General features: G+C 34.8%; 1 protein-coding gene across 1 annotated transcript in view; it reads right to left on the bottom strand.

Annotated features, from left to right (window-relative positions):
• Nucleotides 1-5,552: 5,552 nt before the first annotated feature.
• The window catches only part of LOC141314574 (Krueppel-like factor 8), a 51,603-nt gene continuing 40,107 nt past the window's right edge, over nucleotides 5,553-17,048 (bottom strand). The window contains exons 4-6 of the mRNA XM_073832662.1: nucleotides 16,065-16,176; nucleotides 12,224-12,366; nucleotides 5,553-8,333 (exon numbers count right to left, since the gene is read on the bottom strand). Of these exons, the coding sequence (XP_073688763.1) occupies nucleotides 8,152-8,333; nucleotides 12,224-12,366; nucleotides 16,065-16,176 (437 nt within the window). The 3' untranslated portion in view covers nucleotides 5,553-8,151. The remainder of the gene's footprint in view (nucleotides 8,334-12,223; nucleotides 12,367-16,064; nucleotides 16,177-17,048) is intronic.

Here is a 17,048-nt window from a genome sequence, read left to right as displayed (position 1 = left end):
TCAGTACTGAGCTGAATAAGATATTTTACATAAAAGATGTTTACATATAGTCCACAAGAGAAAATAATAGTTGGATTTATAAAAACGACCCCGTTCAAAAGTTTACATCCCCTTGATTCTTAATACTATGTTGTTGATCCACAGCTGTTTTTTTTTTTGTTTGTTTGTTTGTTTGTTTAGTGATGGTTGTTCATGAGTCCCTTGTTTGTCCTGAACAGTTAAACTGCCTGCTGTTCTTTACAAAAATCATTCAGGTCCCATAAATTCTTTGGTTTTCCAGCATTTTCCAACAATGACTGTATGATTTTGAGATCCATCTTTTTACACTGAGGACAACTGAGGGAAGAAAGAAGGTTCAAATGCTCAATGTGCCAGAAGATCAGGGTAAATTTAACTTATTTTGTCTTCTGGGAAACATGTGACTATCTTCTGTAGTCACTTGACTTCCATCCACTTTGGAACAGAAGAGCATCCAATCTGACGTTAGAATTCATAATGGCGGCACTCATCGTTTACTCAGACAAAAAGGTCTATAAAAATAAAAATTGGATATATTTTAGAGTAGTCAGTGTGCAAGCTTGGACAGTTTGTCTTCAGCAAACTGTTTGCGGGCTTTCTTATGAGCCAGCTTCAGATGAGGCTTCCTTCTGGGACGATGCCAACTTAATCAAATGAAAAAAAAAAAGATATTTAGGCAAAATAAGAAAAATGAACACATCTCCATTCTGTTTAAAAGTTTTCACCCCCCGGCTCTTCATGCATCGTTTTTCTTCTGGAGCATCAGTGAGCGTTTAAACCTTCTGTAATACTTGCATATGAGTCCTTCAGTTGTCCTCAGTGTGAAAAAATGGATCTCAAAATTATACAGTCATTGTTGGAAAGGGTTAAAATACACTAAAATGCTCGAAAAACCGAAGAATTTGTGGGACCTGAAGGATTTTTCTGAAGATTCTGAAGAAAAGCAAGCTGTTTAACTGTTCAGGACAAACAAGGGACTCATGAACAAATATCACTAAACAAAAAAACACAGCTGTGGAACTTTTGAACAGGGTCATTTTTATAAATTAAATTATAATTTTCTCTTGTGGACTATCTAGACATCTTTTATCTGAAAAGTCAATACTAAACAAACAATAACATGCATTTTGTATCATCTCTCTTATTTTGGTCAAATTAACATTTTTCAGATTCTAAAAGGGGAATGTAAACTTTTGACCTCAACTGTATGTTGTATATGATATGAATATACCATATGTTTCTTGGAATCTAGGCTAAGAAGGAGACTTTTGCTTAAGCGTCTATGTATATCAGAAGACAAATTAAATCTATTTTTAAAAATAGTAAGGTATTTAAAGATTGATTATCTTTAGTCTTCAAACCATTGTAGTTAATTATTGTTCTAACCTTGACTTAGTCATAACTGCTGAGAGAGTCGGCCTAGGGCCTAAGCTATATAACAAGGAGTTTTTAAACTGTTTATACATTGTGCATAGCATGAAAGCAAAACATGTTTCCAAAATTCGCCAACTTTTCTCTTAAACAGACACGCCTGTTTTGTTAAGTATTAACTTTCAACTTATATTGTTAAACGTTGCATTGTTAAAGCAGTGAGTCAGCTCACAAACTAACAATTGCAGTTAGCGAAGGACTAAAATTGGGTGGGGAGCGACTTTTAGCTGAAATTGATGCTAATTACAGTCTGACAAGATAATTTACTGAATGAAATCCAGTCTACAATAACAGACGATGACTTATGAGGGGAACACCCATTTTACTATAGTACAGCATGTGTTCTGTGGAAATGAAAATATGTAAACCATTAAAAACATAGTGAGAGCTACTGCTCGGAAGAAAAGTAAACCCGCTGTTGAGAATATGTTTAAAGCCTATAGCTCATTCCTGAGGTGTTAACTGTGCTTAGCGCCGCAGCGAGAATCTAGTTAAAACTTGCCCTGCTTCTTTAAGCCTTGAGAAGAGAGAGCTGGTCAGATAGTCTTTCGCGTGTTTTTAAATATAAAATAATACTATTTCAAATGGGTTAAATGTCATATGTGACTTTTGTTTGCTAAAATTGCTCAAGTACGATCAATAAAAATGCACAGCTCAAAAAGCCAAGTCTAAACCTTGTAATTGTGTATGTCAGGGTCAGTGACGTGTTAATCATTATTGCACCAGTTGAGAAGTGAGTGTCATAAAGATTGTGTTTTGACCATAATTTATCCCCCCAGACACTGAGGTAATATAATTTCAGGAACAAACAAAAGGCTAGCACCACTTAATGTGAACTTTAAAGTCCTGACCGAGTTACAACGTTGGACTTTGACTTGGTTAGACCATGCCGGGCAATTTTATTGACAAAACGATAAAATATTTCACCATAATACATATTTGTTTGCCTACTTGATATAAGTGGAATGTTAAGGCACTAAAAGAGGACACTCACAGTTTGTGAGGCAGTACCACACACTTCATTTGCACCACTAGAGGGCGCCACACGAATTCAAGACGGCTGTTGCAACTGAACTTGAAACAACAGCAGGACATCTCACTACCGCCACATGGTTGCACAGTTGTGGAAGTCATTGAAAACCGATTTGTTTTATTTAAATCATTTATGCATTTGAAAAAAAAAAAAAGAGTATGGGTTATTTCTGGCGTATACACGTGGAATATACATTTAAATATACATGTCAAACCTCCTAAAAATTATTTTCCAACCTAAGGTTTTAAGTACTTTTTCTGATTTTCAGGTTGTTGTTTTTTGTTTTGTTTTTTTGTTTTCAGATTGAAACACTTTTGTTTCTCAACCCTGGACAAAATGGGATTGGTTTACAAAGGATTTTACACAGAACTTGTTATAAAGCAAACATCTACTGCTCATGTGTCCCTGATAAAAAAATTGAATGATAACAAATGTAACATTTATCATATTTTTCACATTTTTACAGGACTGAAGCTAAAATACACAAATTGTGTGTTTATGGTCTCTTTATTTTTGTAAAAAAAAAAAATAGTCTATTGTCCACAATTCTGTTGTTTTAGTCCTTAACATTTTAGACAGTAATCAGCAAGAAATGTCTTCCCTATATTTGTCCCAAACATATTAATGTGACAAAAAGTGTGTGACAGGGTTGAAGACTGTAACACATTTGAAAGGATGCATTACCTTTAATTTTAATTTTTGGGTTTGTTTCTCTCTCATGTCGTCCTCTTATTTCTGGGTCAACATATCTGCATGCCCAACACTGTCTTTCTGATGCAAATGTGGGTGCAATTTCTGATGTAGGATGCTTTCAAAGTTAAAGTGGACATATTGAATCACATATTCTATTTATGATAAAATATATGATTTTGTTAAGTATATAGTAGTCAGCATTTGAAGTGGATCAAAAAAGTCCATCAAAGTTGTCCTAAGACAAAAAAAGGGTATTGTTTTGGTTTTAGGACAACTTTGATGAAAAGTTTTGATCCACTTCAAATGTTGTTGACTACTGTATATTTGCTAAAACCATGAGTATTTTATATTTTTTCATTAAAATTATTAATAAGTGAAGTAAGTAACCCAGATTTTCACAAGTTTACAACCCCGTAGCAATGAGAAATACATATATTTGTGACGGGGTTGAGGTTTTTTACTCAAAATGGCCCCTGCTCCTCATGTAGTTAGGACAGTACACCATATATGGCAGCAATGGATTAAAATAAAATGTTGAAAAATAATTTAATTTTATGTGACGGGGTTGAGTTGTTAAGCTTGACAGTACCCTCCCATGCCTCAAAAATATGAATACAAAGTATGATGCTACTAACCATTTTCTGCAACACTAATAAAGAGACTTAAATGATGTCATTTCTGGTAAATAATGTCACATATGAGCAGAGTCTAAATTATTATGGGTGTAGAATGGTTAGTTAGTGTGATGGGGTTGAGTTCAGACTGTCAAGTCTGTTTTTATAAAATATCTTGCAGTTTTTTAGAAAAATATTTTTCACAAGAAAGGAACACAAATAAATGCTTACATTATTGCCAAAAATCAGACGCAAAACTCACTTTTACATGTTGTTTGAACATTAATGTGTGTTGGCAGTTTGTGTACACAACCACCCTACAATGATAAAAATCCACCTAGTGGTATTTTTTTAATCTTTAAAAGTAATATCCCCTTTTTAAAATCAGGTCATTCTCAGCTTCTTGTCTGTGTGACGAAACACCATCAGAGGCCACTCCCACGATAGTTGATTGACATGAGCGCCTTACCTTAGACCCGCCCTCACCGAGCTGAAACAGTCCGACTCCGATCGCCATTGTGTGACTCAGGTGCAGGGGAAGACAAGAATGTCTCAGATTGAGCGATTGAGGTGTTCTGTTGTTGGATGTAATAATGAACATAGCAGTCGTCATTTACTCCCGACATCTGAGCCGCTGAAGACTGACGTAAAGATTAACGTTACTTCCGTTTTCTGAAGGAAAGCGCCGATCCCAATCTACATATGCGATCTACTATGTTCGTGTGAACCATTCGTGATGCAGCTTCACACACAGCAGAAGTGAGTATAAGGGTTTTTATGTATCTTTCCAAATAGTATTTCTTAATAATGTGCTAGTTAGCAAGTTTTGCAGCTAAATGCAGCTAAAGTAAACATTGCGGCTCATCATCCCGCTGCAGAGAGGGGCGGGGAGAGCAGAGCTCATTAGCATTTCGCAACAAAATAGCTTGCTTTAAAAAGGGCTGATTTTGACAAAGTAAAAAGAGTGTTTTTTACACTACCATTGAGAAATTGTAACCAATGTTGTAGACTTTTCATTAAGACCCTAAAGAATCATAGTGGAAATTGGGCATCCGATGACCCCTTTATTAATTTTTTAAGTACAAAATCAGCAAAGTGCCTTAGGGACATGACAAAATGCTTGGTTTTAGATAGATAGTACATTATTTTATGCTAAAAAATATATATTTTTATTCATAATAATGGGCATACCAAAGTACTTTGAAAAGCTTTGAACAATTAATTTCGGTGAACCACCACTTTAGAAACTCTAAAGATTATATGTGAGAATATATGTGACCCTGGACCACAAAACCAGTCTTAAGTAGCAGAGGTATATTTGTAGCAATAGCCAACAATACATCGTATGGGTCAAAATTATCTTTTTTTTTTTTTTGGCAAAAATCATTAGGATATTAAAGATCATGTTCAATGAAGATATTTTGTACATTTCCCACCATAAATATATCAAAACTCAAGTTTGATTAATAATATGCATTGCTAAGAACTTAGTTTGGACGTTTCTCTATATACATTTTTTTTTTTTTTTCAAATTTTCAAATTGTATCTCAGGAAATATTGGTCTTTCCCCAACAAATCATCAAATGGAAAGCTTATTTATTCAGCTCAGTTTAAAAAAAATGTTCACTGGAAGTTCATACAGGAACTTTACGTCCTAAATTATAGTGATCTTCATAGGATAGAGATCCGTTTTTTTTAAATCAGTTACAAAACAATTAGACAAAATAGGCCAATCCTGAATTACACCACACAAGACATCTTGCTGCACCAAAAACATTTTATTCTATAAAAGGAGTGGGTAATCACAACTGTACAGGGGGAAACTGACTTTTAACACCATTCCTCACAGTATCAAAAAGCTCACGTTTTCCTCACTGATCTTTACACACTTGTTCTGTACAAATACAAAAGAAATAACATTAATTACTTGTTTTGTTATAATGATAACTGCATTGCACTGAGTAATATAGTACTGGCCCATAAGTTACTGCATTCAATATAAAATACCTATGATTCTGAAAGTTTAAAAGAGAATTTAAATGATAAAATCACACTTGCACACATAACACTCACACGAAAACCAAACCCTTTCATGATTCGAGCACAAAGTCGCACACTATTTTAAACAAATCAGATACGAGTGATGAATGCAAACGTGCTCAAACAAATGAGGATGTTAGAAATTTCAGTCGTGGGCACTTAAACATTGATAAGGGGCCTAATCTTACAATCGCACGCCAACTTATTGACAATTTAGGATGATATGAAGGTTGTCTTTTACCAGCATGTCTTATAGTAGTTAGAAATAGGCCATGCATGTGCTACGAATGGCCATGGTTGCACACATTTCATGTGGATTATCAGTGCTTATAGGCCACGTCTGTCAGGGCACCAACGCTTTGACATGCTCACCGACTTTACAAAAAAAAAGAAAAAAAAAAAGAAAACTACTCTTCATGCAACACTTTAGGGGTGTACAACACATAGGGGATTCATTTCAAGCGATTAAAAAAAACGCAAAAATTACATTTCAAATAAAATGAAAACAAGTATTTCACATTATCTAGTCAGTGTTAAAAATAGAAATCCACCCGTTACATTTATTCAAGAACTTTGTAGATTATATACAGTATGTACATTAACTATTTAATTATTCATTGTCTGTATGTCTATGAACAGTTTTCTTTAAAAAAAAAAAAAAAGGATCGCAATCGAATGCATATACTCTTCTAGAAAGATGTGCTTAGTAACGTTTTCGAGAAGCGAGAGAGCGATACAAAATCTTACGAATGCATTGCTCTCTGAAGGTCGTGCAGCTGCTGCGGACATGCACTTAACTCTCAAAGGCTGGAATCGAACAAGCGTTGCTTCTGAACAAAAAGGCTTAACGCGCACTTAATCGGGTGCTAGCGATTGAAATTATGACCATGGTTATGAGTGTTAGCTAGAGGGAACGAATGCGTCAAAGATCCCTCTCCTCACAGATTTATGTGGACTGTGCCCGTTTTCTTGACATTAAAGTAACATCAACAGCATTTTAGAAAAAATTAGGGGTGTTTTGCATATCATGCATATCAGGGCAGGAGCTGTTAAGTTTTGTCACTGTGAACCAGGTGCAAATAGGGATTTCAGGGTGTCCGCAAAAATAGGGGTCCCAATATTGAACCCTGAGGAACTCTGAAAACCTGTTGCGCAAATCACATTTGCACGTTACTTCAATTAAGGCTCTGATGGGCTAGAAGTACGAATGCATCTAGACATCTCTACTATTATATCTCTGATTATGTCTTCTTTACAAATATGCAAACAAGTGTGCTTATACACAGACAAACAGACACACACGCACACACACGCGCACACACACACACACACAGCCCAATTTAGTAAGCTCCCATTACCCTGCGAGTTATGTTTCTTTTTTCGAACTTTTTTCACAGCCTTATGAAATAATATCTGAAGGTTAGATAAAGATAAAGAACACCTTTGATGGGTGTTAATTCTGTTAGACGCCATTAATGGCCATAAAAAGAAGAAGAACAACAAGAAAAAATACTGTTTTTTTGCGCCAAACTATTTTTGGGAAGATGCTTAGACGACACATACTAATCAAGAAACAAAATGTACAAAAATTCACAGTCTTGTCAGCTCCCTGCCTCTACTTCTCATTCGGGTTAGGGTAGATTTCAGAAAAGGACCCCAAATGATTTGTTAAAAAACAAACAAACACTAAAAGAGGGCATGGTACATCTTCAGCTGTCTTTACACCAATTTCCATCCCCACAGAAACGATGTGTATACAAATTTAGTACAACAAAAAGTGGATAAAATGTAAGAATTCAACAAGGCAGCTGTAGATGCATCTCCAACCCACCCATCTCATTATCTCATTAAAACGATCAAATTTATTACATACTCTACTTTATCCCCTCTCCATCTTGCATTCATCTTGCATAAAATCCTTAACTTTCTGTACTCGTTTTAAGAGAATCACCTCAATGAGGGGTAGCTTCCCCAGTCATCATTCTCTGTTATAGTTATAGCAGTGCTGCGTGCAGTTTGCCTTCTTACAGTCCCTTCAAGTAACGGCTAATGATCAGGCATTGAGATGGCGGTGGAGGTCATCAGTGGACGGGTGGTTTGCGGCTTCTGGAAGCATGGCCGAAAACTGCAGCCATGTTCTGACCAGGAGGGGTAACCAATATGGATGTGCCACCCCTTGTACCTCCATATTTAACACATAGGTTCACTTCTGGAGACTGGGGAGGTGATGTCAACAGCATTTGGAACCCCTGGATGGGCGTGCATGTCTCCTGAGGAGCAGGCAGGGAGGTGAGGGCTGGGGAGGGAGGGGCACAAAGAGTTTCACATCATGACGTGGCGCCGCCGGTGAAGTGCCAGGTGGTCCGAGCGGGAGAAGCTGCGGTCGCAGTCGGTGCAGCGAAAGGGTTTGATGCCGGTGTGCTTGCGAAAATGCCGGGTCAGCTCGTCAGAGCGGGCAAAGCGCCAGGTACAGCCCTCCCATGTGCACTGGTATGGCTTTTCACCTGCGAAGTCATCAACCATGTCAATCAACATGATATATACTAATGCCTAGCATTTATTTAATCAAAGATATAGAAATACTGTGAAATACTACTACAATTCAAATAAATGTATGTTTCCCATGTAGTTGACTTCAATGGTGCCCATGAGTTTGAGCTTCCAAAATGGTTTCAATGCAGCATCAAAGGGCTCGAAATGATCTCAGCCGAGGAAGGAGGGTCTTATCTAGCAAAACGATTGGTTATTTTCTAAAAAATGTACAAACCTCAAATTCTTGTCTTGTCTAGCTCTGCCATGTGTATGCATACTTTGTGTAATCCGGGTTAATACAGTTAGAGTATGTTGAAAAACTCCCATCTCATTGTCTTCTCCAACTTTAAAGTCATCCTACATCACAGAGCTACACAAGACGAGCATTTGAGGTTAAAAAGTATATAATTTGTTTTTTTTTGTTGTTTTTTTTTTAATGACCAATCGCTTCGCTAGATTAGACTCTTATTCCTCGGCTGGGATCGTTTAGAGCCCAGCATTTAAACTACATTTTGGAAGTTAGGGATGTTAACCGATGACCGAAGTTGTCGGTAGTCGGTTAAAAAAAAAGTGCCGGTGCGTCTTTTACGCATTCTGAAGGTGCCTGTTTTATCCATTGGTTTTATCATGTTGCAGTCTATTAGGCAACATTCCGCATAAGATGGGCTTAGATTTGGAAATACATTACATCTACATTTCAGTGGTAACCGATAAGGTGATGATGATCATCATCTTTCTTTATTATGGTTAGCACTGTTACCTCAACTAATGCGGCGTCTCTTCGGAGCTGTCATTTTCTTAAATGAGCCGTGGCAATGTTTCAAATGAGCTTCTAACCTAGCCAAACGCCTTTATTTTCAAAGCGATCACCTTGTACCCAAACCATTTGAAACTAAGGAGCCATTTGTCCTACGATTACATACAACAAGCTCTTCGGCGCCGCGTTTGCGGGACTCATGTTTCGCGCTGTCGGGGATTTTAAAAAAGTGACGTGAGTGGCAGTGTGTGCGGGAGGCAGAGCGGCAGAGAGATGCGACAGAGTTGCGAAATTGCAGGCGCGGCTCGAAATGGCTGTTATTTCAAATAGCGTACCATATTTTAAACTAATCGGTTAACCGGTTTCAACCGGCTAATGAGGCTCGGTGGTCGGTCAAGAAATTTTTTAGTTTTCGCCAACCCTAGTTCAAACTCATGGGCACCATTGAAGTTTACTATATGGAGATCATTGCTGAAATGTTTTCCTTAAAAAACATAATTTCTTTACGAATGAAGAAAGAAAGGCATGAACATCTTGGATGACAATGGGGTGAGCACATTCTCTGTAATTCCAGTCTTCAGTGTCACATGATCCTTCAGAAATTTGCTGATTTGGTTTATCATCATAACATTTCTTATTATTATCAATGTTGCAATTAGCTGTGCTGCTTAAAATGTTTGTAGAAACGTACACATTTTTCCACGATTGTTTGATATATGGGCCATTCTACAGAATTGGTGCAACAACAAAAAAAAAACATTTAAGTATTAAAATCTTAGATGTTCACTAAGATCCTTCTATTGTCTATTGAAACCCACAATAATATTTAAAATCTTAGTAAGTTCAATATATTTAAAACCATAATTTATTGGGTACTTTCAATTGGGAGGTGGCTGCCCCAAACCCAGATTTTTGTATTTTTTTTCCATTGTTGTTTTTAAAAGAAACTTTTTGATTCTCTTAAAAGTAAAGTTAAAAATATATATTTATTTTACATTTTCTTTGTAAATTAGGAAACTTAATGTAAAAAAAAAAATGTGTCACATTTTCATGTCACTACCAAAGAGTGTATGTTTTGGCTGAGACTGATTTTAACTAGACCCCTACATTTATGATCAGGAAATATTCCTGTCTCACTCTCTCTCATAGCTACAAGGTGTATAGATAGGTCCCATCATTTTGAGGTAAATGTGTTCAAAAGTCTAAAAAAAAAAGGTGTTTAACTTTAAGGAATGCCACTACCAAACACTATTTTTCTATTTTTAAACACTTTTTTGGAAGTTATTCCATATTATTTAGTTTTATATGTGTACAACTGTTCAGAACTGTGCTAATGCATCTTTGAGCTAGGTTCAAAAGTATCTCAAATTGTCACTACCGAAACAGTCATGACTGAAACGTTTGGAAGAGTTTCAGTAGTGACATCTTTGGTTTTTTGGGTGTTACTCTATAAAATTGTCACTGCCAAAACAGTCACAACCGAAACATGTCATCATTGTTTCGGTAGTGACGAAAGGGAACACATAATCATCATATTTGGAGGAAATAAACTAAATTTTACTACAGTTGTGCACATTTTTTGTATTTTAGTATCGTTTAGTAGTGCTTTAGTTTGCAAGTTAAATTCTGTAATGTGACGTGGTCACAACCAAAGCATTACTGTCACTACCAAAAATTTATGTTTTGTCAAAAATAAAGTATACAGAATTATCTACTAAGATGTTATTTTGGTTTTTGGTTTAATGAATCCTTAACTTTGAAATCAGTATGATCAACTTTTTCTCTTTTACAAAAGAAAATTGGATTTAAAGTACAACAAATCTCATTAATAAAACTTGAAATGTTGTTAAAAATGTAATTGTTATTGATTTACCACTGAAAAAAAAATATAAAATAGCAAAAATATATATATTTACATTCTAGATGTAAGTAAAATCTTAATAGGCCAGTATAACCCTTCTAATTAAATTATTATTACTGTGTTTCGGTAGTGACAGATTTGGGGAAAGGACAAATATTCCCAAATTTTCTGAAAATACAATATGTGACCCTGGACCACAAAACCAGTCTTAAGTCGCTGGGGTATATTTGTAGCAATAGCCAAAAATACATTGTATGGGTCAAAATTTTTGATTTTTCTTTTATGCCAAAAATCATTAGGAAATTAAGTAAAGATCATGTTCCATGAAGATTTTTTGTAAAATTCCTACTGTAAATATATCAAAATGTAATTTTTGATTTGTAAAATGCATTGTTAAGAACCTAATTTGGACAACTTTAAAGGTGATTTTCTCAGTATTTAGATTTCTTTGCACCCTCAGATTCCAGATTTTCAAATAGATGTATCTCGGCCAAATATTGTCCTATCCTAACAAACTATGCATCAATAGAAAGCTTATTTATTGAGCTTTCATATGATGTTTAAATCTCAGTTTTGTAAAAATTTTACCTTATGACTGGTTTTGTGGTCCAGGGTCACATATAGGAATTAACTGCACAATTACTAGAAATGTGTACCTTGGGTATTATAAAATATGCATACATACAAAACTTGTGGGAAAAGACCCTTTTTTTTCAAGATGTAACTCTGACTTTGGACCAATTCTGTAGAATGGCCCATATAGAAAAGGCTAAAATAAGAGCAGATTTAAAATATATATATTTTTTAACATTATACATTGTATGCGCCCTTGCTAAATAAAAATAAAAATTTCTGTTACTGAGCCCAAACTTTTGAAAACTTTATATTATTTAAAAGTTTGTGTATTATTTGTGTATTACACATATTTATTTGAGCTGGATAATGGCATTACTGTTTTCCCCACAGCTGATTTTTAGATTAATTAAATTCACTTTGCACTTTTACAGAGTTACGCAGTTATTGAACTAACTGAATCAACAGTGAACCGATTTCAACTGAAAAATAACTGTTTACTATTGACTTGTTTAGAGCTGCTTCACAGAAGAATTGAATTCTGTTTGCATCACTGAATCGCTATGTTCTTGTTCATCACTGTAAAGCTGCTTTGAAATAGCCTTGTATTGTATAAAGTGCTATACAAATAAAAGTGATTCGGCTATATATACACAAGGAATAAAGTATACCTGTGTGTATTCTGCGATGGGCTTTCAGATGCGAGCTCTTGGTGTAGACTTTGTTGCATCCGTCATAATCGCACATGTGTACACGCCTTCTCTTCATGTCTGGTGAGTCAGGGTCAACTTGGATGTCAACATCTGTATTCATGCTGAGAACAAAATGACACGTTTTAAGTTATTAGGGTGTGGCGAGCAGTTCAAGTCATACATAAACCTATCCGATAATCTAAGGATTAAGAGAGCATTTTTGCATGTGAAGGCAAGTACAAACATCTTCATGAGTACAACTGATTAATCTCACAAACATCCTTGGGTTTACAGAGATCAAATTAGACGAGTGACACAATAGAAACATGTATTGCGACACTCTTAAAGGAGAAGCGTGGCATTTCTGCACCACTAACGGCACCATAACAATAATAACAACTTTTCAAAAAAGTTTCCCGAGCATTCCTCACAAGAATCTAGAGGTTAAGTATCACTGCATGGTGTGCCACACAAGTCCTGAAAGGTGAAGCCAAAACATTTCGATCGCCCCCAGGTGGCTGGACCCAGTATAGGTCACAAACGAAATTATCAAATTACACTTTGTCATTTTAGATGGTTCTTATCATGCTGATGTATGTTCAAGTATTTGTTTTTCTAATAAGTTTGCTTTAGTTAGTTATTTGATGCAAAAAAAAACAGGGTGTGGTGCCATGATTGTGAGTTTGGGCAGGACTTTCTTATACCACGTTTTCACCTCACGATCACTGCGCAGACTCTGGCTCCAAATGATGGCATTTTCACAAGATCACAGCTGCCATACTAAGAAGTTTAGGCTTCATTTTTCTATAGTGGAAGGACGTGGAGACGCATCGTCCATCTTTTTTTTTTTTTTACAGTCTATGAGTGATACCAATGGGTTTCCAGATTAATCACCCCTTCTTGGGTGTTTCATTTACTAGCCTACATGCCCTTATGTTTTAGTAATTTATGCAATATTTCAAGGTACAGTGTGTTTGACAATAATAATCAAAACGCACAAAAAAGCTGATGAAAAATAAAAAAGTTCCACTTTAAAAAAGCTTTTTTGAATTTTTATTTGATTTTATGTCTCATTCCTATGTTGTGTGTCCAAAATTACATTTCTGGAACTAAATATTCCAAGTTTTGTCAGATACATTAGACATTCCGTTTGAACCAGATCCTATATTCTTTATATTTGGAGTTTCTGAAGAATTTTTGAGACTTTTGAAACTTTTGAGTTTGTTTCATATGGTTTGATCTCGGCCAAAAACTTATCCTAGACAAAAGAAGTTCCAACTCTTAAATTATGGCTGACAGAGTTGACGGATACACTACATCTGAAAAGAATCAGGTATACCCTAATAGACAAGATTTTGTTATTTGAAAAAATTTGGTCTCTTTTTATTTCCTTTCTGCAAACTTGTGATTAATATGTTTACTATGCCTTTAGTACCTACTGGTGAGTGGTTGGGTGGGGGAAAATGTATTTAATTTTTATTTTTATGACTATTGGTTGTTTTTTCTTTTCTTTTTTTGAATGTTTAAGTTTTATATGTTTGTATTTACAGTGTATTTACAAGTGAATGTTTGCTAAAATTTCTAATAATATAAATATTTAAATCAAATACATATGATTTTATGTTAAATGTTAATTTTGTGTTCATTTAGTAAAATGCTGTAAGTAGTCACTGACTTTATTTCTTTATTCATTTTTATTTAGTGCTGATTTTGCAGTAAAAAAATTGTGCTTTGTAACACTTTTAAATCCATACCACTTCTATTTAAAAATATATAGATATACACTACCAAATGTTTTACCAAAAAGAAAATTTTAATGCCTTTTTTATTCAAAGTACAGCATGAACAGTAAAATTTTGAAATATTTTTACTATTTAAAATAACTGATTTCTATTTGAATATATTTTCAAATGTAATTTGTTCCTGTGATTTCAAAGCTGATTTTTTTAGTGTCATTACTCAGAAATCATTCTACTATTCTGATTCGCTACTCAAAAAAACTTTTTTTTAATTCTTATTATGTTGATTTTTTTCAGGATTCTTTGATGAATAGAAAGCTCAGAAGGACAAAATTGATCTGAAATAGAAATCTTCTGTAACACAAATGTCTTTATAATCACTTTAATTTAAAGCATCCTTGCAAAATAAAAGTATGAATTTCTATCATTTCTTTAGAAATCATATCATATTCTTTAAAACTGATACAGAATCCAAGCTTGTATAATGTTTCAAAGGCTTTTTATTTCAGATAAATGCTAATCTTTGGATCTTTCTGTTCATCAAGGAATCCAGAAAAAAGTACTCAACTGTTTTAAATACTGATAATAATAAGAATAATAATAAAAATCTCTCTTAAACAGCAAATCAGCATATTAGAATGATTTCTCAAGGACGATGTGACACTGAAGAATGGAAAATGATGCTGAAAATTTAGCTTTGATCACAGGAATAAATTACATTTTAAAATATATTTAAATAGAAAACAAGTGATTTCACAATTTTACCTTTTTTGCTGTATTTTGGATCAAATAAATGCAAGCTTGGTAAGCAGAAGAGACTTCTTTAAACAACATGTGTTGATTTTTTTTTTTTTTTTGTTATTTTATTTCAAATATGCAAGAAACATGTCAACAAGACAGCAACAAAACAACGATCTTCCTATATATATTCTTTTCCTTTCTTTTTTTCTTAGCATATTTGAAAAGCAGTGGGAATAAGTTTACACTTAACATCTTACGGTTCATTTTTGAACATCTTACGGTTCAAAAACTTTTGACTGGTAGTGACCAAGCCATAGTCTGAACAATTACAGATGGGGTTTGAGAAACCTGTTTGGAAACGACCATTATTTCATTTACAATTCAATTTAAAAGTACACATTGGTTAATGCTTGGTTTTACATAAAAACCTATAAAAAGTGTGCAGGATGCCAGGTAACATCTGTTCTAAAAATCTAATTTCATCTGATTTTAAATGATAAAAACAATAGAATCAAATTCTACCCTCTAAATACTATGCATGCATCTGGCAGTGTAGAAACGTAACTCAAAATGATTCTGGGGCATCACAAAAGTATGACAAATATATTTAAATAGCACCATGACAAGACCCCCTGGTGCAACAATCCTAACTGTCCACCAGGGAGGGCTGAAGAGCAGGCATGTATGTGTATCTAAATTCCATACAGCTGAAGAGCTTCCAGTTCAATGCCGATCTCTCTCCCTTTCCCTTCCCGCTCCAGTCCCCCCTCCCCCTGCAATGTTTTTTTTTTTCAGTGTCTCTCTCCCCTCCTTTCCTTCCTCTCTCTTTCTCTTTCTCAGCCTCTTCCTTTCCCCTCCCTGGCTGCGAACCAGTTCACTCCCTTTCCCCTCTTTCTCCCAACTCATTTCCATCGAATTTTCTCTTTGCCAGCAATCATCTGACCGCATGTCCGAACAATTATACACACACACCGGCAAAAGACCCTCTTGTTCTCCATCCTGCCCATTACCCTGGCTCTTCTGTCTGCCCTTCTTTGCATTTTACTCCCTCTTTCAAAGGTGTGACGACATTGCAAGTTATGTAACATTGTTTACACCCAGTTTAGAGAGAACCCTGCCCAGCAACACACACTCACACACACCCAACTGAAGAGGATGCATCCAGCTTATAATCAACGCAAAAAGGGCCATGGGCCTCCAGTGTGCTGAAGGTTACATAAGGGTACAGAGGAGTGGTGCAGTGATGCCATTAGACCAGGATGCCAGACACTTGTCTACCATATCTCCCAACAAAGAGATATACAGATACAGAATGGATATGCAGATACACTCTTTCTCACCTGGGTTCCATCCCTTGTGTACTGAAAGAGGCTGATCCAGACTCTGTGCCACTCTCAGCATCACTTTCAGACTGATACTCGACTGGAGAGGTTGAGCCAGGCTTTATACGCACTGAAAAAGAAAAAAACAATACATTTTAGTGAATTTCAGCATTTTTCACCAGTCAAAAGTTTTTGAACAGTAAGATTTTTAATGTTTTTTTTTTTTAAGTCTCTTCTGCTCACCAAGCCTGCATTTATTAGATCCAAAATACAGCAAAAGCAGTAATACTGTGAAATATTTTTTACTGCTTTCTATTTGAATACTTCATAGATTCCTGTGATCAAAGCAAAATTTTTAGCATCATTACTCCAGTCTTCAGTTCAATTCAATTCAAGTTTATTTGTATAGCACTTTTCATGATGCAGATGTACAGAAAATGTAGGCTTCTACAATATATTTAGTGCCACATGATGCTTCAGATATCATTCTAATATGTTGATTTTCTGTTTACATTTTTTATTATTATTATCAATATTTAAAACATTTTTCAGGATTCTTTGATGAATAGAATGATCAAAAGATCCACATTTATCTGAAATAAAAATCTTTTGTAACATTATACACTACACCATTCAAAAGCTTTTGGAGTCAGTATATATGTAAATTTTTTTTTTTGGTGAAAGTAATTATAGAAATGAATACTTTTATTTAGCAAGGATGTGTTAAATTGATCAAAAGTGATAATAAAGACAGTTATAAAAGATTTCTATTTCAGATAAATGCTGTTCTTCTGCACTTTTCTGCACTATTCATCAAAGAAACCTGAAAAAAAAAAAATACTCAGCTGCTTTCAACATAATAATATTAATAAATCAGAATATTACAATGATTTCTGAAGAATCATGTGAGTGATTTTCAGCTTTGAAATAACAGGAATAAATTACATTTTTATAAATTACATATATTCAAATAGAAAACAGCTATTTTAAATAGTAAAAATA

Source organism: Garra rufa, unplaced genomic scaffold, assembly GCF_049309525.1.
Source record: "Garra rufa unplaced genomic scaffold, GarRuf1.0 hap1_unplaced_010, whole genome shotgun sequence".
NCBI classification, from domain to species: Eukaryota; Metazoa; Chordata; class Actinopteri; order Cypriniformes; family Cyprinidae; genus Garra; species Garra rufa.
This window is presented reverse-complemented; position numbering and strand designations above follow the sequence as displayed.